The 27,745-nt window shown below is 40.9% G+C and overlaps 1 protein-coding gene across 2 annotated transcripts in view; it reads left to right on the top strand.

Moving 5' to 3' along the window:
• Positions 1-27,745, top strand: part of RPGR (retinitis pigmentosa GTPase regulator) — a 53,538-nt gene that overhangs the window by 10,903 nt on the left and 14,890 nt on the right. Inside the window, exons 7-14 of one of the 2 annotated variants that reach the window (XM_045995616.1) lie at positions 378-536; positions 5,476-5,631; positions 8,833-8,957; positions 10,007-10,192; positions 11,162-11,333; positions 16,849-16,946; positions 17,399-17,464; positions 19,790-20,749. In XM_045995616.1, coding sequence (XP_045851572.1) covers positions 378-536; positions 5,476-5,631; positions 8,833-8,957; positions 10,007-10,192; positions 11,162-11,333; positions 16,849-16,946; positions 17,399-17,464; positions 19,790-20,749 — 1,922 coding nt within the window. The remainder of the gene's footprint in view (positions 1-377; positions 537-5,475; positions 5,632-8,832; positions 8,958-10,006; positions 10,193-11,161; positions 11,334-16,848; positions 16,947-17,398; positions 17,465-19,789; positions 20,750-27,745) is intronic. The other variant, XM_045995615.1, reaches the window with a different exon arrangement.

Here is a 27,745-nt window from a genome sequence, read left to right as displayed (position 1 = left end):
GCTAGGTTCTTGGAATACCCAAGTGAACAAGACAAAATCCATGTCCTAATGGAGGCTTAGTGTCTAGTCATTTTTGCTTTACTGTACAAGGAAGTAGAAGAAGTAAGATGGTTTCTATGTGAAACAGCTAAAATCATTTTCTACTTCATTAGTAGCGATGGTCATGAATTCATAAAGAAATTGGATTAGCATAATCAAGAGAAAAGAAAGTCTTAGCTTTATTTCCTTACCATCCAGTAAAAATACCTTAAGGAATTGTAAACTGATCAAGTTGTCATTTTCTAAACTTTTTATTGAACATGAGAATGTGTACCCCAAACACTAGTATTTTGTCCATAATTATGCCGTCCTTAATCATTGTTCTTTTCCTTCAACAGCGGAGGGAGAACTGTACACATTTGGAGAACCAGAGTCTGGGAAGTTAGGTCTTCCCAATCAGCTGCTGGTCAATCACAGAATGCCCCAGCCGGTGCCTGGAATTCCTGAGAAGGTGGTCCAAGTAGCTTGTGGTGGAGGGCACACCGTGGTTCTCACAGGTACATGTGGCTCCTGCTGCTCCATTCCGTGCTTTCTGGGGTGGCTAATAAAAAAAAAATTACACTCATTTTCTTCTTTTGGGATAAAATATTTAACATCTGATCCAATCTCCTCACAGATTTTTAAGTCTTTAATACAGTATTATCTATAGGCACAGTGTTGTACAGCAGACCTCTAGAGCTTACCTTGCAAAGCTGAAACCTTATACCCATTGATTAGGGGCACCCCTTTCCCCCTCCCAGCCCTTGGCACCACCATCCTAGTTGGCGCTTCTAGGAGCTTACAAGCTGGCCTTGCATCTCTTTTCATTAAAATCTCTAGCTTTGATTTCCATAGTTACTACACATCTTTGGCCTATGGAAGAAAACTGTAAGTAGAAAAAAATGAATCTTGTGGAATTGTTTTTGCCAACATAATGGACATTTTCATGATCTTCACATGTTTATTGGCAGCAGATAATTGTTTTTAGCTTGTTTTCAAGGATAGACTATTTTCCTCGTGTGTGTGTGTGTGTGTGTGTGTATTCTGTATTTATCTAAAATTGGTATAATTTTTCCTGAAATATCTTCTTTCCCCTGTTCATGCTATTTTCTACATGTCATTGATAATTCTTCTATTTCTGATGTTCAGAATATAAAACTTGGTAATTTCTTTTGGATTTTTATGTCTATTATAGTAATTCAGCAAAAAGTGTTAAGATTTTAAATTACAGATAAAGAAAGTTAGAACCTTATTAGCAATGTCAATTTTGACTTCTGAACTTTATATTTGGTATGACATGTCATTTTTCAGGATTCCAGTCAATATGGTAAGCTATACACACTACTTGATAACATGCTTGCTAAATTGCTGCCTCCAGATTTGTTCGGCATTACTTTGAGTAGCATACAGGGAATACAGCTAGTGAATTGTTATATTTTTTTTGGTCCAAAAGAAATTAACAAGTTTCTGAAGTCACCACTTAATCTTCAGTAACCCAAAGTTAGCAGTGTTGTAGGCAAATTTTGAATAATATCCAGTTCTCAGATGATATGCTTAATGTTGCTAGGTGATTGTGAGATATTTTATCTTTCGATTTTCCTCTCTTACATCGCTTTTCCTTGACTTTTTGTTCTAGTCCAAGTCATGCTTTTTTTTTTTTTCAAGTCATGCTTTTTAAGTGGTGATTTCCCAGAACTACAATTCCCAGATGGAATCTGTTTCCAAGTTAGAAATAATTTTTTTCCAAGGCCTCCATTCTATATTTGGAAATAATTCTGAGGTTTAAGATTTCTTTGAATTTCTGTTAACAAAATGGGATTTTCATATATTTTTAAGAAGATTTATTTTAGGAATTAAACTTAGAAATTAATCTTTATAAATCATCTGAAAATGTATTCTGTAGGCAGAAGTTCAACTGATTCTTTATGTGTTCTGTAATTTCTCTAGTTTAAACAAACAATTATTAGATGACTGAAGGTTATTCTAAAGAACACAAATGTCGATTATATAAAAATAACATCTCAACTATATATTATAAAGTATTGTTACATAAAATGAGCACCCAGATAATCCATGATACTTTTAATTATGCTTCGAAGTTTAAAATACACAGAAGTGTGGGGGTTTTTTGCAATATTATAGACATTTAGCTTTCTGTGGACTTAATTTTGAGGTTAAAAACTATGTTGCCAGAAATTATTCTCTCTAGATTTTTGCAGACTTTGGGATCTCACAGACTAGTTAAGTTATTGTATTTTAAGTTTTTAATCTTATGACACGAATATGAAGACCAACAGATGGTTGCAATTTTCTGATTTGCATTTGACTAAATGAGGGTGTTGCAGGCCAAATGCAACCTTTTCACCATTATATCAAATAAAGGGGCATTTCAAAATAAAAATTAAGGAGCTCTCAATTTTATTGTAAAAGACACCCTCTTAAATTATATTCACTTATCTCTATGGAAAATTTACTGCTTTGCCTATTTTTCACATTTCCCCATGGACCTGTGAGAGCTTTATTATGACCCAGCCCTGGTGAGAAAGCTGTGTTCTGGAGTACAGTATGGATATAATAGTCCTAACTGATGAAGAAATCGACCTGAAGCACATACTGATTATCAGTTTGACTAAGTACTAAATGGAATACCTAAGAGTTATAGGATACTTTGAAGACCTTAAATGAAAGAATAGCTAACCATCTGTTCTAGATCTTTCCCTTCACCAAAGGAAGGGGATTGAATTAGATGATTTTATGGGGGCTATTCCCTAGCATTGTTTTTCCTTTTGTCTATAACTCTGATCTTTAAATCTTTCTGGACACTATTCATTAAAATACTTCAAAGATAATTTAAATTAGTTCACTGACAGTGAATTTATTTAAAATGTAATACTCCATGTGACCGTAAGAGGTGAGAAAATTAAACTACTGGTTGTGGCGATGCTATGATTAGTTTTTCCTTTGAATCGGGGAAACAATGGACTGCTGAGGAAGGGTGAGTGAGGCAGAGTGATAGGTGTAATCTGATATGTCTTCGTTAGCGTTAGCAAAAACCAAGAAAGTCCTGGTTGTAAGATAGGGTCCACAATGAAGTCTGGATCCCGAGGAAAAATAAGAACTTACCTTCTCTAGATTATATATTTTTTAAAAGATTTTATTTATTTATTAATTTGACAGAGATCACAAGTAGGCAGAGAGAGATGTGGGGGGGAAGCAGTCTCCCTGCTGAGCAGAGAGCCCAATGCGGGGCTCCATCCTAGGACCTTAGGATCATGACCTGAACTGAAGGAAGAGGCTTTATCCCACTGAGCCACCCAGGCGCCCCTCAAGATTATATTTGGACAAACTCATGATCTCTACAGGGCAGCAAGTTACTGTTCATGAAATCAAATGTATTCTGAGAAATCAGAGTAGTAGTCATATGAAGCCACCTACTAAAACCTGTTTTCCTAATAGGGTATCATTTGTCAGCATCAAATTACATTGTTAAATGTTACAAAGGTGATGAGACCAAAAATTATATTAGTTGTTACATGTTTAAAAAAAAAAGAGTGTTAGGTCATAAAAAAGAGAGAGGGAGACAAACCATGAGACTCTTAATCTGACAAAACAAACTGAGGGTTGCTGGGGGGAGGGGGGAGGGAGAGTATGGTGGGGTTATGGACATTGGGGAGGGCATGTGATATAGTGAGTGCTGTGAAATGTGTAAGCCTGATGATTCACAGACCTGTATCCCTGGGGCAAATAATACATTATGTGTTAATAAAAATAATCTAAAAATTTTTAAAAAGTGTCATTGCTGCTGATCAGCCAAGTACCTGAAAGCAGACCCAACAGGGTAAGGAGCAAAACTTTTATCACGTGATTCAGGCTGCCTAAATGCCTCACTTCACAGGCTCATCTCAGATAGCCCACGTAACCTAGAGTGGTCATTGGCCAGCTAGAGATGGACACTTGTTTTCATTTACCCAGCAGTCTACTGTTAACCCGACATTCAGAACTGGTGACACGCCATGCGGTAATTAAACTAAGAGATGGTACTTTTTACATTAAAATAAGGATGTTTTGCCATAGCTTCAGTGTGACTTCAAGGAGCCATAGCCTCACTGTGGCTTCATATCCTTGACACAGCCTGTTTTCTTTAAGAGGTATGAGCTGTCTGTCTTATTTGTGAAGTAAGCGTTATTAGACAGGAAGAACGTAAAACCATCCAACAGTAGATATGTGTTCCTCAGGGTCCTCCACTGTCAGAAACGAGATGAGTTGATTAGTTAGTTCTTAGAAAAATGTTCTTAAAACGAAATGTCCTAGTGTGTGTTAAAATCTGCCTGAATGTTTTCTCATGTTAAGCCTCCCAGCAACTCTGTTAGAGAGGAATTATAACATCAGAGAGTTTAGGTAACTGGCCTGCTTTCCCCCTCTAGTAATAATGGAGGTGTGGACTCCTCCCCGAAACCAAAGCTCTTCCTCTTCCCTCTGTAGCGAGGAAAGGTGATGGGTGGGGCTTTGGAGAAGAGACCATGCTTCCTGACTCAGGGCCAGCCAGAGTTGTGTGTCTAAAGGGACCCTTTCATCACTCCTCACTTATCCTGTTTTTGTGCTTTTCCATCTCTCGAGAACATGTGAGCTAATGTTTAATTAAGTTATTGGAGGTCCTTTGGAGTCACTTAAAAAATGTTAATATAAAGGAAAAGCTTTTGTCCCCCTTTCATTATTACTGCACTTCCTAGTAAAAGAGCTTTACCTATGAGTTAATCAAGTATATCTACAGTGAGTTTCAATTCTCATGCAAATTCTCCTCTGAAATTGTTTTACAAGATAGATTGTTCTGTTAAACTATTTTTGAGAAGTAGGAGTTTTTCTGTAGAAAACACTATTCATTTGTTTGTTTGTTTTAGATTTTATTCATATTTCACACACACACACACACACACACACAGAGAGAGAGAGAGAGACAGACAGCGAGAGAGGGAACACAAGCAGGGGAAGTGGAAGGAGAAGCAGGCTTCCCACTGAACAGGGATCCTGGATCCTAAGACTCTGGGATCATGACCTGAGGGGCAGACGCTTAATGACTGAGCCACCCAGGTGCCCCACTGTCCCCCCCCCCCCGCCCCTTTTTTAAGGCAATGAAAGGAATTAGCTTAATGACAACGGATGCTATTTTTAAAGAGCTAAGTGGTAATTATAGGGATATGTTAGGTAGTTCACTGACTGATGTGTCTTTAGCAACTCTTTTTATGGTTATAGGTAAAAGGTAAAATCAGGCCCATGCCATAACTTTTTTTTTCTCCATCATTGAGAATGTATACCTAAGTATTCGGTATTCTTACATGGATATTTCAGAGGCACCTAACTTTCATTACGAAAGTTTGAATGTCACAGTTTTCTAGATATGACGGTGACTGTATCTGATTCCCTGCAATCTTTTTCTTATATTTGCACATTCCCTTTCAGAGAGAGCCGTGTATACCTTTGGGCTTGGACAATTTGGTCAGCTGGGTCTTGGTACCTTTCTTTTTGAAACTTCAGTACCCAAAGTCATTGAGCATGTTACGGATCAGAAAATAAGTTCTATTTCCTGTGGAGAAAATCACACAGCTCTGATAACAGGTACAGATGAGAATTTCTGTTACATATTTCTAGAATGGGGTATGTTTTACTACAAAATACAAACTGTGTGGAATGAAGGTGTCGAGCATAAGCAAAGGAATCAGTGACTGAGAAAATGGAAGTTCTTGTTTAATATGCCAAAGTGTAAAATTGTAAACTCTTTTTTAATATTTTAGTTCAATTTTAAATCAGTGTAAATGATCCAAAGATTAGAACCTCAAAACAAGTCAGTGCTGTCAGAGGTAATATCATAATATTATACTTTGGCAGAAGGCTGGAATCTTTTTGAAATTGCATCAGTTTGAAGGCTCTGAACTCTGCTCAGGCCAGAGGGAAAAGTCTTACAGGAAAGAACTTTAAACGTTCTCCATGTTCAGTCTGACCCAGCTACGTACAGGCTGAGTTAATGCCTGTGAAGCTTTTGCCGCTAGGAGGCGTTTTCAGGAGTGACTCTTTGCTACTTCCTCCGCAGGGATGGAAAGGCACCTCAAAGGGCACTAGGCAGATTCCTGGCTCCCCTACACCCTTTACTCTGTACTTTCTTCTTTATCCAGGGAGACACTGCTTTGCGCCTACTTCTCAACCTCAAAAACTAGGTGCTGCTAATATGGACTCATTAAAGATTCTCCTCTAGAAATAACTCACTTCCCTGTAGGTAATTTATAGACTCCACAGTTGTGATTGCTTTGGAACAAAAGCCCCTGTAATTCACTATTTCTATCTCACGTTTCTATCTACAAATGAAGTAAAGCATCAAAAAGGCAGAAATCATAGAGTATTTTGAAATAAATGAGATACTGATATTTCTCCATTTGTTTCCTTCTTTCTAAAAAAGCTTCTGCTAAATGGAACTCATCTAATGGTATCTAGTTGGGGCAACTAGTAATCCACAAATACAACGTATACTACCATACACTGTTCTTCCTTCCCCAAAGAGCCTTTCAGAGAGAACTACCTGCCCATTTTCAAGTGTCAATGTCCATGTTAATATAGCATGAAATAGAACTATATAGAATGTAAAGAATTATTATTCATTCATAGTCCCAGAAGAGTTGTTGATATGTATCCCTTACTGCAAAGTCCTAATGTCAATTCACTGTCCTTAAACTGCTGTTTTTCATCAACCCTAAATTTCCATTGATGGGAAATACATACTTTCTATGGCTCATCTAACACACAATTAGATTATTTGGTTAAACTTTCATACTACTATTTCCCCTGATGAAAGAACTTATAGCACAAACAATTGAACATTATCTTTGCTTGCTTTTTGCTCATAAAGCTTCCTCAGGAGAGAAGTGTTACAAGTTTTTTTTCCAGGACTAATGAGAGGTGTGTAGTGAGTTACCTGCAAGTTCTTAATAGTTCCGCATTTTGTAGCCAGTGACTCGTGGTTTACAAAAGTTTTCAAGTTGGAAGTGCAATCAGGTAGCTTGGATCAGAGTTTATCTTTTCTGGCTAAAGATAATCAAGTTAAAACACAAAGCCTAAAAAGCACTTCAGGTAAAGAAATCAAGGGTCAAAAGAGGAAGAAGAGAAAAGAATGATAAGGAATGTATATAAAGAAAGGAAATATGTAGCTAATGATAAGAATTATAAGTCTAAATTTGGAGTTTAAATACTGGTTATTGTTTATTAATAGGGGATCTTTGCCTATTAGTTTTTTTAAAGATTTATTTATTTGAGAAAGAGCAGCGAGTGAGAGGGAACAAGTGCACAAGCAGGAGAGGCAGAGGGAGAGAGAATCTGAAGCCAACTCCGGGCTGAGCACAGAGCCCAACACAGGGCTTAATCTCATCTGACTCTGGGATCACAACCTGAGCTGAAACCAAGACTCAAACACTTATCCAACCACATCACCCATTCACCCCTCTGTATTAATTTCTGAGCTTGACACTTACTGAATTATGTTATTATTTCTCATCATTTTTCCTTTGGTTCTCTTGGATTTTCTTAGTATGAGATTACTTTGCCATCTTAAACTAGAAGTTCCCAGATGTGATCTTACCATTTCCTGGCTTAAAACCATTCGTTCAATGTATTGCCATTAAGATAGAGTTCAGAAATTCTTAATATGATCCAACAGGGTCCTCTGTGGTATGGTTCTTTCCTACCTCTTCAGACTCCTCTCATACCACTGTCCCCTTTGTGCTCCAAGCACACCGGTTGCCTTTCAGTTTCTTGACTGTGTTATGTTCTCTCTTGATTCAAAGCATTCGTATGTGTTTTCTTGCAGCTAAAACCCTAATCATCCATCAGGTCTGTTTAAAAGCCTTCCCTAATCCCCAGACCAGAAGGAAATTCCCCCTCTTCTGCACCCATCCTGGCCCCCTTTCCTTCCTTCTGCTTCCATGGCACTTTCCGCCAGTTGAGAGAGTGGGTGTGAAGGAAGGCCTGAGAAGAGTACTGAAGGTTCGGAATAGTTGCTCTGGCAGTGGGCAGAAGGGTGAACTGGAGAGCAGCAGGAAGTCCACTTACATTATTGTGGACCGTAGAGGCCTTGCCATTGCTACGGGGGCTAGTCACTGGGGACGATTTACGGCACTTCCCTCAGCAGCTTCCACAGCCCCAGAGCTGAATTAGTGAAAGAGACAGTTGGATTGATCTAAGCCAGTAGTTTTCCACCAGTGGCCATCTTGTTGCCCCGGGACGCACAACAGTGCAGACGTTTTTGATTGTCCCAACTGCAGAGGCAGGGTGTTTTATGGACATTTAGTAGGTAGGAGCCAAGGATGCTGCTGAACATCCTGCAGGGCACAGAACAGACCCACACAACCGAGAATTACCTGCCACTAAATGTCCGGAGTGCCAAGGTTGAGAGACCTGAGTGTTTTTCCACTATATTGTATCGGGACATAGGGGGTCAGACTCCAAAAATCTCCTTCCCCTGGAGAAGATGGTATGTATCTAGAGACAGCTCATCTGGGTTGCTGCTGTTCCACACAGTCCTCACACGACCGGGCTTCAAATTCACAAACCACCAACGGCTTAGTGATTTATTCTCAGAGTATCTGTGGCCTAGTGTTACGCGCAGAACCACAGAGACCATAGAGTGTGTGGAAATATCAATGGATCAGAGTAAACTTGGTGCAGCATTTGAGGGGGAAATTATAATTGCAACGTAAGAAATAAGTAAATATATTTATTTACAAATAGGTCCATACAAGTAAGTCTTTATAATTCTTTTTTTTTGCATTTTAGATTTAGGTCTCATGTATACTTTTGGGGATGGTCGACATGGAAAATTAGGACTTGGACTGGAGAATTTTACCAATCAGTTCATTCCCACTTTGTGCTCCAATTTTTTGAGATTTATAGTTCAATTGGTAAGGACATCACATTTCCCTGTTTACATTGTCATATTCCTATATTTGAGTCTTGCAGTACTTCATAGAAAATAGGTACTTTTATGTTTGTGTGAAAGAATATCATGGCTATATCTAATCAGTATACTTATTTTCTAAAAGCCAAATGTCAGACATCATGCCACTCAGAAAATCTGTCCCTTTCCTAATTCTCCTTTGAACATTGTCCTTTTCACCCTAATCTTGACTCTCCTGCTTTGCTCCCCTGTGTCTCTTGAGAACCAGAATTGTGCCACGACTGAAAGCTTGTTGTCTCCTCCAGCAGCCAGCAGAGTATCTGACAATCACCTATAAATATTTGTTGAATTAGATATTACTGAGGCTTATTAAAATAGTAATAATAATTTCACAATGTTATGAAGGAAAGGTTCAGAGTTTGCTTTCTTATAACCACTGTGAAGAACACTATAAAGTTGCTTTAAAAAAAATCTGTGTATTACAAATACTACACAATGGTTTTTTAGGCATTTTATTGAAAATCAGTTATTTCTCAAAATTCTTTGAATGTTGGTTTAATTTTCATGTTCCACCATCACGCATGGTTATATTTTGCTCTAAGGACTTTAAAGCAGTGAACTTCAAAAGTGTTCATGTAAAGAAAAAGGTTTGGAGATATAATTATCCCAAGAGGTTGATTTCCTTTTAGATCACTTTTTTCCCAAGTAAAACTTCTCTGGGTGATTTTTTCAAGGTGTTCATGTTACTCTAAGATTAAAATAGCATTTTCTCAAGTTTGTGAGGAGAAACAGAATGTGCCAGGTAAATTGGAAGGAAAATGGTAAATGGTGTGTAAACTTGTTCTAATTTTCAATGGTAGTGTTTAAAGAAGACACAATTTTGTGTGTGTGTGTTTGTGTGTGAGTGTGTGTGTATGTATTTGGGAGGAGGGGAGATGGCTGACTACCTAGGAAGTTTACCACTAAGTAAATGTTTTGTAGCTGAAAACTGTTGAAAACCTATTTGTGTTTGAAACCAATGTTGATTAATCAGTCTGTGGTTTTATGCTACAGGTAGCTTGTGGTGGATGCCACACACTTGTTTTTGCCACTCCGCGACCTGGCGGGACAGAAGGATTGGAGTTAGAAGAAATCAACGATTCTTACTTTCCTGCAGCGCCTTCTCTGTTCCTCAGCGATCTGAGCTCAGGAAGTGTACTGCACAGAACTCTACCAGCGCGTGTACGGCGAAGAGAAAGGGTATAGACTTGTGGCCAGTTCTATACCGTGGCACTGCAAACAGAATGGGAAAAAATTCATTTTCTTTTTAAACCAAAAAGGGTCTTTTAAGATAGATTTACTAAATAAAATGGTTAGAGTTGGAGGCTTACAAACTTAAAGCAAATTCAGAGTTAAGCTGTTCAACACACAAGTGAGAAAATTCAAATAATCATGGATAACCTTGACTTAATAGAGAGTGGATACAAAGCAAAGATACAAAGCATCCTTTTAGAGGCCTATCTTCATACTTCAGGTTGAATGCTGAATTATTTTCTCAACTCTATATGGATTGACTTTTACTTTGCTTTTTATCTTTTAGTTACACCTCATGAGCCGTGGAAGGTTATACGCTATAAACAATGAAATGTGGGAAACAGAAATAAGGACTGCAGTTCAAGATAGGGAATGTTCTTTCTCGCTTAAATTTAGAGGTTCTCATTCTGCTTTAAAATTATTGTTTCAATGGCACTTGTATTAAAAAAAAAAAACAAAAAGAAAATGCCAAATAATATTTAAAGGAGACATTCCTTTTTTAAAAAGTTACTTTAAGTTCCAAAACATATTCCCTTGGAAGTAAAAAGGTTAAGTTTGGCTTTTGGTTATGAAAAAGTATATATGGAAAGACTGAGAAATAGCAGTATTTTGTAGTTATTGTTTTTTAGGTCTTGTGACTAATTTTTTGTTTCCTAAGGAAAGCAGAGAGAATATACATACACTTTTACCCATCGTGTGAAAAACGGGCTTCTGAATTAACAATTTAGAGCAACTTAGATACAGAGATGACAGAACAAAACATTTTTGAGTCTTGGTGATAATTTAAAGATGAATGTGGGACAGCGGGCAACTTTGAAGTCTCTCTCTTAAGTATTTTTAGTAGCTGGGGGTAGTTTCTGTGAATCCTAAACATAAAATATCATGTAACAGTTTATTTAACCTGTTTATTTTAAGGAGAGATCGCCTGATGCTTTTCAAATGACACGAACACTACCTCCAATTGAAGGAACTTCTGTGCCACCTGTTAGCTTTTCCCCCACCCCAGTTCCTTTCTATATGTCTGCAGGTAATTGGCCAGGGAAAATGATACTTGAAAAGGAGGACCCCGTGCAACCAGTGGAACCAGGTAACAGCTGATATCCTGTCTGCTCACAGGAAAAGGGTCCTTTTATTCCTATTAGTGTCATGTTTATATTAGGATGTTCTTGCAAGTTAAATTGTTTTCTTCCTAGTTGGAGGCTGACATCTCTCTTTCGAGTTCTAGTCCAGATTACTCTTATAAATACAAAGCATCACCAGTGACCTTAAAAACCCCATAATCATAGCAGCATATTTTTATAGAGCAATGCATAGCATATATAATACCTTCTCTTACCTTATCTCCTTTAAACCCTGAAGCAACTCCGTGAAATCTGTGGGAGTTCTAAACTCTTCATTTTGGTAGATGAGAGAAACAAGGCTTGAAAAGACTGAGTGACTTGGCCAAGGTCACTCAGCTTATAAACGAAGAGAGTCAGATTTGAATGTGGGTCTTCTGGACTTATGTGAAGTCTTGCATTTAGACAGTATACCATAGTGATCAAGAACATGGGATATGGGGGCACCTGGGTGGCTCAGATGATTAAGCTTCTAACTCTTGATTTCAGCTCAGGTCATGATCTTGGGGTTGTGGGATTGAGCTCCGCCCAGCATGGAGCCCTCTTAAGATTTTCTCCCTCTCCCTCTGCTCCTAACCCTCCCCTGCCACCACCTACAGGTGTGCGTGCACGCGCTCTCAAGAGAAAGAAAAAAAAGAGCATGGGGCGTGGAGTTAAATAGAGCTGGGGTCAGATGCCATCCCTGGCATTTATTAACTGTGTGAATGACTTTGGGAAAGTTACTTAATTCCTCTAACCCTTAGTTTTCCTATCTTTAAAGTGGGTATAATAATACTCCTTTAGAGTGATTGAGGTTAAATGAGATAAGGTATATAAAATACTTAGTATTGAGGCTAGCACTTCTAGGAAGCTCTTTATAGTTGGTTATTATTAACACTTCTACCTCACTGCCTTATAGATACACATTATATTTTAAATTGTAATCCCAGCTCTTCGGTTATTATACACCTCTTGTAAAGAATTTTGTTTACAGGCATTTGTGTATCTTAGGAGTGTGTATATGTTACTGCAGGGCACATGCTTGAATAGTAGGGGCGGGACAATAAGCCAGGGTCAAGAGATTAGAATAAACAATAGGTTTGGAATTAAGATGATCAGGGCACCTGGGATTAAGAACCATGGCACAGATAAATTTTAGTATCTTTGGGATCAAAAGTTGAGGTAGTAAAAGCAAGAATTGTGCACCATGGGAATAGAATATTATCTACAACTAGAACCTTGATCATGAGCCAGTTTCTTACTGTATTTTTTCCCAAACGTTTATTTTATTTATTTCGAGAGAGAGAGAGAAAGAGCATGCGAGTGTGGGGAGGGGCAGGAGGAGAGGATCTCACATATGATCCACACTGATCCCAGGACCCTGAGGTCATGACCTGAGCCAAAACCAAGAGTCAGAGGCTTAACCGAGGGAGCCACCTAGGTGCCCCTGATAATGAGCCTGTTCCTTGCATCTCACAGAAAACTTCTGTATGCTTTGCTTTGAGGTAAGCATCACTGACACCTTTCAGGCCTGTACTTGGAAATAGTGGAGTCTGACAACAGTGTGTACAAGGAAAAGAGAAGTTTGTGGTTTGGGGGAAGTTGTTTCCCACTTCAAGAGATCTGAATATGAGCATATACAGAGTTTTGTAGCTAGAGCCAAAGGAAAAGCTATTCCTTGTCTTTTTGTGACTGTTTGCTGAAACTGTCTTAAAAGTATTCTGGGGGCACCTGGGTGGCTCAGTGGGTTAAAGCCTCTGCCTTTGGCTCAGGTCGTGATCCCAGGGTCCTGGGATTGAGCCCTGCATCAGGCTCTCTGCTCCACGGGGAGCCTGCTTCCTCCTCCTCTCTCTCTGCCTACTTGTGATCTCTGTCTGTCAGATAAATAAATAAAATCTTTAAAAAAAAAAAAGTATTCTGCAAGTTATATCTAACATATAACAGGACCTGTTCTAAATTACTTGCAGACTTCAGTGTTCATCGTGGAGGGAGGAAGGTCAGGGAAGACCTTGCTGAGAAGGTGACATTTAAGCTAAAACATAAAGGATAAGAAAGCCACATGAAGAGAGAGGTTTATATGCATTCTAGGCAAAGGTTTGGAGGCAGTTTATAAGAAAAGGGAAGAAGACTGTTGGAGCTAGAGAGTACAGGAAAAGACTAGACAAGATGTTGGAGAAAAGAGTGAAAAAGGTATTCATGATTTTATGGGCTGTGAGAAGCCTATTTGAGTGTTTTTCTTAAGTGCAATAGAAAGTTATTAAAGGTTTTTAATCAGTGGAGTGATGTGCTCCAGTCCAGTTTACATTTTAAGATGCTCACTTTTGCCTCTGTGGATTGTAGGGAGGAAAGACTAAAGGTAGGAAGCATACTTAAGAGCCCATTGCAAGAGAGGATGGTGTGTGGTCCAGGGTGCTGCTGTGAAGATGGAGAGAAGGGGGCAGATTGGAAGTGCATTTGAGACCTAGAACTGGCTGAATTTACACATGGAGATGAAGGAGAGGGAAGAATGAAGAATGATTCCTAGGCAAGAGCATGGTTGACAAGCTTGAGGAAAAAAAAATATCAAGCTTGAGATACCTGTGAAACATCGAAGCAGAAATTTGGAGGAGGCAGTTGAAGATGCCAGCCTAAAGTTCAGAAGAGGGGTCTGAGCCAGGGAGATACATTTGGAACCCAACAACACAGAATTGGTATTTACAATCTGTGGGACTTGGTGAAAGTACCTGTTAGATAGCAGAGTAGCAAGAGAAGAGAGCCCAGGATTTGACCCAAAGAACATCTAACATTTTGAGGTTAGGTGAGGAAGAGCCAACGGCAAAGAAACTTTCCTCAGCCCCACCAGCTAGAAGGGTAAGAGGAAGGGAACCAGGAGAGAGTAGGGTCGTGAATTCCAAGTACTGGTCAGAGGTCAAGGAGAAAGCTCAAAGAAGCATCTCATGAATTTGGCTTTGTGGAGAGTGCCCTTGATCTTGAGGAGAGTAGCTTCAGGGGAAGATAAGAGCAGAAGCCAGAGGGCAAAGAGTTGAGGCATGAATGTAGAAAATTCCTTTGCCAATTTTGGTCACTAAGAGGAGCAGAGAAAAGGGGTGGCAGCTAGAGGGAGATGCAGGGTCAATGGGAAATAGTAGAGCATTTTTGTATGCTAATGGATGTGAGCCAGTAATCCCAGACTGACTGATAGCATGATAGCACAAGAGAGAGAAAGAGAATGAACAAGAACATCACAGTGGTGCTGGCATACAGAGCAGTCTTTGATAAGAGGAAAGACACATCCTATATTTCAACAGGAAAATGGAAGTAAATGTGTACATTTGTTGGGGGGAAGATAAGGCAGATCAGGTGTGATGACTTCTGTTTTCTTAGTCAAGTATAAGGCAAGGCCGCGAGCTTCAGTGATCTACTATCGATTTTTCCAAACCTCCATTCTCTGCCTCCAGTCTATCCCATTTAGAACTTTCTACATTAATCTTCCTCAGGCACAGTTTTAGTTCTCCTCTGCTCCAGTGGCTTCTGATATCCATAATATTTGTGAAAATAAATGTGAGTTTCCCCATGTAACTCCCACCTGCTTTTGTAGCTCCATCTCTCAGTAATCTTTTTCTTATAACCTTAATGCAGGTCACAGGTCTGTAAAGTGAGCCACGTCTAGCCAGCCACTTGTTTTTGTAAACAAAGTTTTATTGGAACCCCGTCACGCCATTCCTTTATGTAGTGCCTATGGCTGCTTTTACATGACAGCGGCAGAGTTTGAGTCATTAGGACGGAGACTATGTGGCCACAAAGCCTGAAATATTTACTAGATGGCCTCTTACAGGGGAAGTTTCCCAACTCTTAATTTTGATCAAACTGAGCTCTTCACAGTCAGACTTGGTGGAAAAGGCTGTAAAGTCAAGACAAACCTGAGACTGACACTTGGCACTTCATTTATTCTTTTATGAAGTGTGGGGACACTCTGCTTACCCTCTCTTGTTGTCGTGGAGGTCACATGACATGTCCGAAAGCATGTTTTCCCAGCACATGGCCAGCCTTTAGTACAAGCCATTGCTGCTGCTTCTGTTAGCAGGGGGCTTCACTTTCTTCTCTGTCCACCTCCGCCTCCCAGAATTCTACTCACTCTTCCATGCACCTCTTTAGTGAAATATTTCCTGATTCCCAACATTTGGATGTGATTTCTCATGCCAGTGTATCCTATATTTTATATTCCCTTTAGATGATAAGCTCATTAAGAGTGAGCCATTAGGGGCACCTGGGTGGCTCAGTGGGTTAAAGCCTCTGCCTTTGGCTCAGGCCATGATCCCAGGGTCCTGGGATCGAGCCCCGCATCAGGCTCTCTGCTCAGCAGGGAGCCTGCTTCTTCCTCTCTCTGCCTGCCTCTCTGCCTGCTTATGATCTCTCCCTTTGTCAAATAAATAAATAAAATCTTAAAAAAAAAAGACTATGAACTCCCTACAAGCAAAAGCTGTCTTTAAAAAAAAAAAAAAAAGTGAGCCATTAATTAAGTTGATTATCTTGCACATAGCACCGCACACAAAATAAGCACAAATGGATCATTTGCTCCTTTGAACTGAATGAATTTACAACGGCAAGATCAGTGGGGACTGGCATTTTTAGCAAGGACTTCATTTAGGAGCTCCTCTCAAATATGTGGGTGCTAAACGGGGTTGTAGTAATTGAGAAAAATGTAAGATCAAGGAGAGCTCGTTTAGTTACCTGCTCGATGACATGATAACCTTGCAGTTTTCCTTGAACATTTCTAGGTGCTTGTACTAGTTATCTGATTTTTCATGTAACAAGTGGCCTTAAAACTCATCTCACAGAGTTTGTGGGGATCAAGAATTGAGGAGCAGCCTAGCTGAGGGGTTCTGGCTCAGGGCATTTCATGCAGGGGCGATCATGCTGTCAGATGGGGCTGGAGTCACCTGAAGGCTCCACTGGGGCTTTAGGATGCTCTTCCGTGCTGCCCCGCATGGCCATTGGCAGAAGGTTTTATTTCCTCAGCGCGTGGGCTTCTCCCTAGGAATGCTTCTAGCATGGCTTCCCCCCAGAGAAAGTGATGCAAGAAAGACAGACATACAAACTGTGGTAACATCACAATTATGGCTGCTTTGTTTTGTTGGCCATACAGAGCTACCTGGTAAAATGTGGAAAGGAACGACATAAGGGGCCCCATCTCGGGAGGATGTGGGTCACCAGGGCCCTTTTTGGGGACTCACTGTTACAGTGCTACAGTGTTACAGAACTACCTGGGTAGTAGTTCTCCCAAAGGTTTGCCCGTTCATATGAACGAAGCAGTTCCTATCTCACCAGCACTGAAGTCTTTAAACTTTCAGAAAGAGACTTTAAAACCTCTTATCACTATGAATGAATTCTGTTCAGTTCCCTTAACATGAGGTTAAAGGACTTCTGTAAAATTATGCCTGCACTTTATATTAGAGAATAACTTATTGTCCAGTTGTCTTTCAATTTTCCATTGAAAGCCGGTTTTCTCTTTTCCCTTTTAATCAGATTATTTTCGTGATAAAATGGCCAAAGGGAAAGAGGCAGACAATTCTTCAGCCGGAGATTCAGAAAGCCTTGGAGAAACTACTGATGTCTTAAATATGGTATTGGTTTGCTTATTTATTGATATAGATATGTTTGGATTTTAGTGCATCATGTATTCATATTTGGTGTTGAATACATGTGCTGTTTCTTGCATTAAAAAGGGGTTGCTTCCATTTTGTTTGTTATTTTTATATGCTATATGTTTATTATTTTATTGAAGTATAGATGACATACAGTACAATTAATTATGATATTCGTATCATTAGTATGCAGTTGAATGTAGATTATATTACTGTCTGAACTGTTATATAAGAATATGTAAATATAATCTTATATATACTCTGTTCTTTTTAGAACATATTTTTTATTTCTTGCAGACACATATGATTCAGAATCTATGCAGTTGAATGTAGATTATATTACTGTCTGAACTGTTATATAAGAATATGTAACTATATAATCATATATACTCTTTATTCTTTTTAGAACATATATTTTTTATTTCTTGCAGACACATATGATGAGCCTGAATTCCAATGAGAAGTCATTAAAATTATCACCAATTCAGAAACAAAAGGTATAATATAGAGAGTTCTTTTCACTATGGTGGGTAAGAACAGTTTATATTTTTTTCTTGAAACTTTCTGAAAAGAATACGTAAAATATAAGTATTCATTTACTTTAGATTTTGAAAGAGGAATACATTGTAGATGGCCTCAACTTGGGTTTGTTCTGTTGGTATGTATTTCAGATATGTGGCAGGATTTCATTGCTGAAGTTTGCTTTTTGTTGTCACTAACACGTCATAGTAGCCACATTTTCTTATCATCAAAGCAAAGGATTATTATGGCAGTTCATAAATGTTGGAAGAGGCTACTACCGTTTATCAGAATGGTTCTCAGACTTGGGTTGAGCATGACTTTGGTTGAGTTTACCGTGGTGTTCTCAAAGATGATATTAACATCTTTTCGAGCTCTAAAATTTGGTGGTTTTAGTGAAAATATTTGATAATTGCTTTTCCAGTGTGTGGAATAGGCTTTAATCTATCATGGAATTGATAGCATAAAAACAAAATTAAACATTTGGAAATTAATCAGAAACCATGCATGGGTGATAAAGAGAGGTTTTTAATGAATAATAAATGAGTAGCAGGAGAAAGGAATAGTTGGTGGTTTTCACAACCCTGGAGAGACAAAGGCCTGACCTGAAATCCTTTGCTTCTCCTGGCTTTAAGGACCAGTGGGATGAAAGAAAGGAGGGGTTTGAGGATTAGAAAAGTAAATTGGAGAAATATAAATTGAACGAAGAAGGCTTATAGACAATATTTAATTTATATTTCCAGTGCCTTTGTCACGTCATTAAACTAAAAATCCTCAAAGTCAAAGTCACTGAAATGCAAGAGAATCTTGCTGACTTTTAAAAATTTGCGCCAGTCTTTGTTAAGTCTTATCTCTGTTTTACTGAGAGGCGTGGTGAGTAACAGCATTCATTTCAAATATGGGAGAACTGTTGTCCTAACCCAGTGTGGAAGCTCAGGGAAGGCTGACTGACTTTATTGACTGACTACACTTCCAAGCAGACATCTGTTCCTATATCTCTCCTTCCTCTTCTCTTAGACTCAGGGCCTTGCCTCTTCTGTGCTATTTGATTATTCTAGGGAAGTAAAGGCACATATATTTAGAAATCATTTCTGGCAGCTGGGCCTCTGCCTCTCTTTAGGGCTCTTGAAAGAATTGTGACTTTTTAAAAAGTAGGACCTAGAACAAGCAGAAGGAAAGCACTTCCTTTTAAACTGATATTTTATACTTGACATAGTCCTTTTAAGTAGAGGCTCAACCAGACCTATTTTAGTGAATTAAAAAAATGATTTATTATAGTATTTCCATATATTAATGTTTAACTGGTGCTGTTTTAATTTTGGGGGGGGGCAAAAATGACTTCTTCCTGGGCCTAGCACTCATGACAATTTGCAGCACTTGATTTAGTGAGATTTTACTCTCCAGAGACCCAAATTTATCAAATATTTCAGTTCATTAGCTTACAGAATTTAGGTCAGTGGTTTGATTTTTGCCTTATTTTGTCCAGCAGGAAATGAATTTCATATTTGTAATGTATCATTCAAATCGCAGTCTTTAATTTCATAGTTTTTATAAAAATCTTACATTTTACCTTAGGTATGTTTTCCACATAGTGGTTAGTTTCATGTATGTAAGTTATTATAATTAAAGAATACGATAGGTAAAAGGAAGAGGGTCAAAAATTTGAAAACTCAAAAGATTTGTTTTGAAAAGAAACATATTTTTTAGTATACCGATTAAAAGTTTTGTAGTTTTCATCTCAGATTTTCCTTCTAGGCATAAGCTATTCATTTTTTCCAATATTAAGCAATTTCATATTTTCATTTATTTTCTTTAATTCTGTGAATTTCACGGAATTCAAAGACCAATCAAAGTCCAACAATTAAAATAACAGGGAAGGTAGGAAAAAAGGAAACCGAACCTGATTTCATACAAGAGAAGTGTACATTTTTTTTTACCGGTATTTTGCACAATCTGTCTAGAAATGTATTCTCTTTAAGACTTGATTCCAATTAAGGGGTTGAGAAGACATCCTGACGTGAGCTGACCTGGGTGAGTAGAGGCAGCATGAGAGTAGGTGGTGAGTGCGTGCGAGTGAGCTGCTGACCTGTGTGCCACGGCGGAGTCCCAGGTGCCGCAGACTCAGAGAGTGGTGGCGGTTCTCGCCAACCAGAGGCCAGTCTGAGCAAAATGCCTGGGAAAACTGGACATTTTCATTCTGCTAGCGAAACTTAGAGTAATGCAAAATCTGGGCAGTGTTTTGTAGTAGATAAGTCCCCTTTGTCAACTAATAGTAGTATGACGATTACTTCAAAAATTTACAGAAACAAGAAACAATTGAGAAACCGAAGCAGCATACAGCTCACTCTGAAAACGATGATAGTAAAGGATTTGCAAGTGAAGAGATGTCCAAAACAGTGAATGAAGGGAGAGTCTATAAACAACTTTTGGCAAAAGGAATGTACGTGATGCAAGCAGCTATGACTACGGAAGCATTTTCAGATGAGGACATAGGTAGTGACTCAGGCCAGCCTGGGCCTCGAGCTGACACCCGTGCAGAGGGTGTGCAAAGAGGGCTATTCAGATGTGAGAGTAAGCATGGTCTTTATCCACCTGACGGTAAGGCCATAGCAAAGGCAAGTGATACAGGCCAGTGGCAGAAGGATCCAGATGCAGAAGAAATAGTCTCTGAGAAGGAAACTGAGCTGGCCGAAATGGCAGGTCTGAGGGCTAGGAGACAAATCGAAGAGAATTTAAGAAATATTAATATGTTCTTTGACAACTTACCAAATAGAGACGTGAATATCGATGATGAAGACAGTAAAGATTTTGTTGAGGACGGTAAGAGGAACAAGCAAGATATGATTTTTGACAGCGAAAGAGACTCTCTAGACGAGCCAGACAGTTACTTGGAAGGCGAAAGTGCAAGTCAGCAAGGCACCACTGACGGCTTCGAGCAGCCCGAGTCAGTAGAATTTAGTAGTGGAGAGAAAGAGGATGACGAAGTGGAAATGGACCCAAACTTGTGGTATAGCAGAAAATTTATCGAACAAGGACATGAGGAGGAGACTGAACATAAACTGTCCAAATTCATGGCAAAATACGATTTTAAATGTGACCACTTGTCAGAGATCCCTGAAGAGCAGGAAGGAGCAGAGGATTCAGAAGGAAGTGGAGTAGAGGAGCCAGAGGTAGAGGCAAGTGAGGAAAAGGTGAAAGTGCCCGCACGAAAACAGGAGGAGGAGATAGAGATCCTGTCAGACGACCTGACAGACAGAGCAGAGGTGAGTGAAGGCAAGGGAAAGGCAGGAGGTGGAGGTGAGGGAGTCCAGCGGAAGGGAAGTTCGGGAGTGGAACAGAGGCGGAGTGAGGAGAGGGGGGAGGAGGAAGACAAGGGAGGAGGAGAAATGGAGGGCTTGGGTAAGGGAGACAAAGATCCAGAAGAGGAGGAGGCCCAGGAGCAAAGGGAGGGGCAACAAGGCCGGCAGGAAGGAAGAAATGAAAGGATTGAGGAAGGGGAAGGGGAGGGAGAGGGAGGAGGGGAAGAAGAGGAAGAGGAAGAAGGCAAGGAAGAGGGAGAAAGGAAAGAGGAGGAAGGACAAGGAGAGGGGGAAGAAGGAGAGGAGGAGGAAGGAGAGGGGGAAGTGGAAGAAGGAGAGGAAGAAGAAGAGGGTGCAGGAGAGGAAGGAGAGGGGGAAGCGGAGGAGGAAGGTGAGGGGGAAGGGGAGGAAGGAGAGGGGGAAGTGGAGGAGGAAGGTGAGGGAGAAGGGATGGAAAGAGATGCTGAAGGGAAGGAGGAAGGAGAGGGAGAAGCAGAGAAAAAGGAGGAAGCAGAAGAGGAAGAAGAGGGGGAAGGGGAGGAAGGAGGAGAGGGGGAAGGGACAAAAAGAGAAGGTGAGGGGGAGGAGGAGGGAGAGGGAGAAGCAGAGAAAGGAGAGAAGGAAGGAGAGGGGGAAGGGAAAGAAGGAGAAAGTGAAGGAGAGGGAGAAGAAGAAGCAGGGGAGGAGGAAGAAGAGGGGGAAGCAGGGGGAGAGGAAGAAGAGGGGGGAGCAGGGGAGGAGGAGGAAGAGGGGGATGCAGGGGAGGAGGAAGAAGAGGGGGGAGCAGGGGAGGAGGAAGAGGGGGGAGCAGGGGAGGAGGAAGAAGAGGGGGATGCAGGGGAGGAGGAAGAAGAGGGGGGAGCAGGGGAGGAGGAAGAAGAGGGAGGAGCAGGGGAGGAGGAAGAAGAGGGGGGAGGGGAGGAGGAAGAGGGAGAAGCAGGGGAGGAAGAAGAAGAGGGGGGAACAGGGGAGGAGGAAGAAGAGGAGGAAGGAGGGGAGGAGGAAGAAGAAGAGGAAGCAGGGGAGGAAGGAGAGGGGGAGGGAGAAGAGGAGGTAGGGGAGGAAGAGGAGGAATGGGAAGGAGAGGGGGAAGAGGAGGAGAAGAAAGAAGGGGAGGGGGAAGAAGCAGAGTGGGGAATGAGGGAGAGGGAAGAGGAGGATACCGAGGAAGAAGAGGGGAAATACGAGGAGATAGGAGATGCAGAGAGAGAAAAGCAGGGAAGGCTGGGGGAAGGAGAAGAGTCCAACAAAGCAAGCAAAGTGAGAGGAGCTGTGAAATACGGCAAAGATAAGGCACACCCCCCAAAACTTCTCACTAACACAGAGGGGGAAGGGAAAGAACACAAGGTACAGAGGTTCAAAATGCCAGTGCGGTCAAAACAACTTTTAGAAAATGGGCCACCGGGTTCCAAAAAATTCTGGAATAATGTATTACCACATTATTTAGAATTGAAGTAACAAACTTGAAGTTTGAAAGTTTGTTAAACTTTTTAGATTTTTAAAAATTTAAATTTTAAATTTAACTTTAAATTTAAAACTGTTGGCCAGCCAACAGTTTGAGCATCTTACACGTAATAGGCATTTAATACGTTTTATTAAATCGCTTTTTTGTCATGGTTACTGTACGTGTGGTACAGTAACGACTGATAAAGACAACACAAAGCACTGGTAAATTTGACTCCTCTTAAACTAATATTTGGTTATATTTCCCCCCAAATTATAACTAAGAAATATGAAAAGGTCATAACAGATAATTAACATGATGTAGTCCTCAGTAAAGACAGATTTAGGAAATAGGAGTATAGTATAAGAATGTTGCATTTATGCATATAAACTGGTCCCTTTAAAGATGGCACAGATCCTAAAGGGCTAGAAAAGCATTTCTTATGAATTCTTTTTGATCTCTGATTACGATTTGCCTACTATATAGAATTATAAGGTGGATGGTATTGTAAAGCTGAAATGAAGAATTCACAGTTTTTTAAAAAGTGCTTTTTAACTTTTTATGTGCCCTTCTTGCAACAATCTACAAGTGTCAGCTGGATTCAGAGCTTAGATCTTAATGTGATGTCTTTTAGTTCCTGTCTGGGCCAATGGCAGTGTATCCCATGAAATAGAGGTGAACCTGAACATATATTCAGGAAGCATGTAAATCTTCTAAGTGCTTATTGGCCAGGCAGAGCACCTCACTGGGGTTCAGTTTCCTCCTGTGTAAAATGAGGCGGATTAGATGATGGAACTATAGTCCCTCCTAACCAATTCCTTCGTTCTAACGGGCGGATGTACTCCCATCGTGTTTGCCATTTGCACAAAAGCTTTTTAAGGAAGAAAAATTGCACTTTAAAATTAAAGGAGTTTTCTATAAATTATATATTGTTCTTTCCTCTTAAAAACTTACAAAGCGCTCTAATGTCTCTTGTCTTCTGTCATTCTGTATTTCTAAACTATAACTTCTGAGCTTTAACTGTACTATAGGAATCCTCATTCCCAGTGTCTATTACGTACCCTCAGTGTGTCCTTTGACTACTCTGTAATTCTGTTTGTTGCTTCTCAGAATGTTTCAAGTAAAATAAAATGTAAATGTATACCGTCAGTAGTTGTTTGTGGAAAGAGAAACTAACATTAGGTATTGAATTTTAGAGACGCTAGATTTCTATTCGCGTATATTCCATCTAACCTTGCAATTTTCAGTATTTATCATACAGCTAGATCATCTGATTGTTCTTTACTCGTAGCTCCCTTTTCAACCGATTTCCCACCCCACTGCCTTCCATATCTTGGGCATGAGGGATTTCTTATACTTTGAGCAAGGAGGATCTCAATGGCAAACTTCCTGTGAATTTTGTGTTGCCGGATCCTTTGCACATTTGATTCTCTGTGAGAAAGAATATGGGGGGAGAGACTAGAATACAAAGAGAAGAAACTCTTAGGAGCAACTGTAGATTTTTGTTTTAGCTGCAGGGATCTCTGGTCATTCCCCTAACTAACCAAACACGCTAATTTGGCACTGCAGGGTTCTACCAAATTCTGCCACATTCAGTGAGTGTCAGTGGAATGGAATTGGTACTTTGATGTAGTGTGCACAGCTCTGTGTTGTTAATGCTGGGGCCCAACATGGTTATTTAAAAAGCTGACTTCAAATGATTAACTGAGATGAATGACAGAATTAAGTTCATAAAGGAAAAGCCATCAGGGAGAAAAGAAACTCTTACCTTCAGGTTACTAATGTCAGAAGGGAGACCTCAACTAGCCAGCAGTACTGAAATGGCGTTCCGAACGTGTGCCCATCTCAGTATTAGAACTGGTCTAGAGAACCACTTTTAACAGCATTCCCTTCCCATTTCTTCACATTTCCCTGGCCAACAAAAGTGCCCTGTACTCTTTTTGGAGCAGTAGCTCGGGCAGGCACAGTGTTCTGGTCGAGTATGAACCTCATCGTTTTGAGATGCAAATTAGCACTTGGTTAAACAGATCAGAGTAACTGGCTCCTTCTTTATTGTCCCCATCTGCTGGTTGATGGGGCTTTGATTGTAGTTTGTCATTGGCTGTTACTGAGGCCAGTGTGCAGTGTGTGTGTAGAATCCATTGAGTTATAGTTTCAAATGAGGACTCTGGCAGAGAACTATTTTCAGGTAAGCGACAAAGGAGTACTGCAGAAAGAGCTCTTGAGGTGAGTGCAATGAAATGTTTGCTGTTACTTCATTATAGAGGTAAGCTTGCTATACACGTGTGTATTCAAGATGAAATGCTACCGTAGGGGAAAGCACTGTACTTCCTTCTTCCTTTGTACTTTCCATTGCACCTGACCTGTAAGTTAATATTTGGTACATACTCTTCATTCAAGAAATAAGCATGTACCAAACACCCAGAAGGGAATGGAAGCTTTCCCAAATCAGGGAGAACTCAAAAAATGAGGGCTGTTTACATGCAACCTCCTGTGGCCCTTTTACCTGTCAGGGACATCAGGTAGGTACAGATGACTTGAACACCAGGTCAAAAGAGTTCCTGTGACCCTGCCTTTAACTATGTCTTAACAGTGCCCTTTTGTTACCTGATCTTCCCTCGCCTCCTGTGTTCTTTTTAGCCAGGGCTACCCATAGATAAAAATAGGATCCGAAAACAAATCCATGGCGTTCCTTCATGAAGTCCCTTAATTAAGACAGTGGTTTTATGCCCTGAGTATGGCAAGAGTGAGATACAGCTCCTGATCTCAGGGAACTCACGGCTGGTTCTATAGGCTGACCAGAAGCTTCACGCATACCGGAGAGCATTTCAGGAGTGGCACTTGGAGAAGGGCCAAGGAAGAGCTTCCAGGGAGCCACAGGGAAATGTCAACTGAGTCGTGAGAAATCAAAGCTAGCCACGCAGGCGGCTGGGGGAGGGCCAGGGCTTTCCCGGTTGACGGCAGCCCTGAGACCGTTTCAGTGTGATTGCAACTTAGGTATCTTTTGGTTTTGGATAGAGAGGCGGAGGGCCTTATGTGGTTCTGAAAGACGTTGAACAGCAAGAGTAAGGTGATCACACTTGGGCTTTAGTAATGGTCTGGCAGCAGCATGCAGGGTGGGTTGGGGAGGAACGGGACCTGAGCCAGGGATTAGGAGGCAGCTCGAGGAGGCCAGACAGAAACGGGAGACTAGGACAGTGGACAGAGAGTTGGGGACCCTTGTTACCAAGAGAGCTTTAGGGATAGAATCGGAAGGCTTCGTAAAGAGATGCCACCTGGAGGGAGGGAAAAGGCCAAGCTGTTCTTGTTTCTGTGTGAAGAGCAGGTGGAAGGGGCGCCACTGGCCAAGGGTGAGAGTGGAGGAGTAGGGGCAGGTTTAGGAGGCTGCTGGGCGCTTGTTGATCCAGGACCCGTGCAGCAGACAGATCCATGTCACGGCTGGAGCTCAGGGGAGATGGCTGGGAATCACCAGCTTTTATGGGTCATTGAAACCATGGAGTGAAGTGAGAGGCAGCATTCATAGTACGAGAAGAAGAGAACCGAAGACAAAGTTTGAGGAAACCTCAATAGGTAATGGGGAGGTTGAGAAAGGGAAGTCAGAGAAGGAGGGCAGGGTTGGGACACTTTCTAGAAAAGAGGGGTGCTGCCCAAACCCAGGAAGGCATGGTGGCGGGCTGCAGAGAAGGCTGGGCCAGGCCTGGCCGAAGGCTGGCCAGAGCGCACATTGCCAGCAAAGAGGGAGCTGCAGGAAGGCTGTCTTAGAGTGAGGGACTCAGGTGCCCTGGGGAAAAACACCTTAGACTTGCGCTTGCTGCTACTATACGCAAGGGCACATAAGCACAGGATGTTGTTGAAGTGAGCTGATCAACAGGGAGGAAGAGCCTGCAGCGTTCTCGGTCTCGGCATGGGGGGGGGGGGTGGGGGACAACTCTGAGGGCAGCTCTTCCGGTCTGCGCATATGTGAGCAGAGCCGGGAAAGAGCCTGGGCACTGGCGCCCAGTCGGCCTGGAGTCAGACCCCAGCTCTTCACGGATTAGCTGTGTGGACACCTGGAAACACTTTTCCTTTTTCAACCTGTCTTACTGATTTCTTTTTATAAAGGGAGGGGTCTTTGGATAGTTAAATTAGTTAACACATGAAACATGTTAGGGGTCCTCATCAAATGGTAGCCCATGTCCCTCTAATTCTGACCACATCAAGTCAGGTGCAGAACTACCCTCCATCATCTCCAGGTCACTGACAAATGTGCATGGGTTTATTTTTGTCTACCTGACTTCTTTTTAAATCTAACATAGCTGCTAGCCCCCCACCCCAAATTGGCTTATGGAGGTAGATCTGTGCGAACGAAGTAACAATAATGATAACCCCCTTAAATATGGGATGGAGTGAAAGTCTACACACCATATGTGGGTCCAGTACTGCCCCTCAATGGTTGAAGCGTGATGAAAGGCTGATGGTATGGGACAACAGGTTTCCCTGTGTCCTAATGTTTTTATCAAAATAGATTTAAAAATAACTCACATGTAAGGAGTAAAACTGCCTACCAGCAAGAAGTTCTGTATCCTCAGCATTATGGCCAGTTTCACAGGCCTGTTTATCAGAGTCATACTGGAACAGATTTGGGGGCAAAAATACCAGATTAGGAATGAACTAAGGGATTGGTACATAGAAAGGAGAAGTTTAGAGATGATAAAGTAGTGACATTTGAAGGCAATAATTTGGAGGTCACACTGGGAGCCCTTAGGTACAATCTGGCTTGCAGACTCACTTTGTTTGGTTACGGAGTGATTTTGGTAATGTTTGAATCCATCGCCAGCACTGAAATACTAGGAAACTTTACACTGTAACTGTTTTCCGGACATGACTTGCACCTGAGGTAGCACTTGCCCACAGTCCCTCCAAGGCACCCCTCCACTTGCCGGTCGTCCTAGACTGCTCCCAACGGGTCCTGCCCTCTTCCCTTACTTGGTCTAGCTGCGGGGCTCCTGGCAGAGAGTAAAGGGAGCAGCACAAGAGGGTAGAACAAATAAGTGAACACTTTTAAATCAACTATTTTGTAGTGGTAAGATCTGGGACATTATGGCAAAATGGTATCCAAGCATCTTGGTTTTTGTTTTGTTTTGGTTTTGTTTTTTTCAATGGCCCTCAGTGTACACTAGGGAGTCTTAAAATCCCTTATATGCAGATGCTCATTGCTCGTGCTATTTTCTCTGTAAACAGTCTTTTTAATTTTGATACAAACCCTCCAAGGTAGGTATTGCTGGTGTCACTTTCCCGATTTACAGAGAGACTGTAAGGTGACCCTGCTCAGGCCGTGATTGATGGTGCAAAGCTTGGAAAGCAGTATGTAGGTCTTTGTACTGAATGCCTTCCCACTCTCTCCTCCTGCCTTCGTGAGCTCTAGTGTAGTATAAAAGTAAACTTCAATGTTAGCCCTTCTTGTCCTAAGAAACCTTGGAACTGAGATTTTAAATATATACACTTCCCTACCTGGTGTTATGTAGATATAGTTTAAT

The sequence above is a fragment of the Meles meles genome, chromosome X (assembly GCF_922984935.1).
Source record: "Meles meles chromosome X, mMelMel3.1 paternal haplotype, whole genome shotgun sequence".
NCBI classification, from domain to species: domain Eukaryota; kingdom Metazoa; phylum Chordata; class Mammalia; order Carnivora; family Mustelidae; genus Meles; species Meles meles.
The sequence above is the reverse complement of the archived record's forward strand: the minus strand, read 5'-3'. Positions and strand labels throughout refer to the sequence as shown.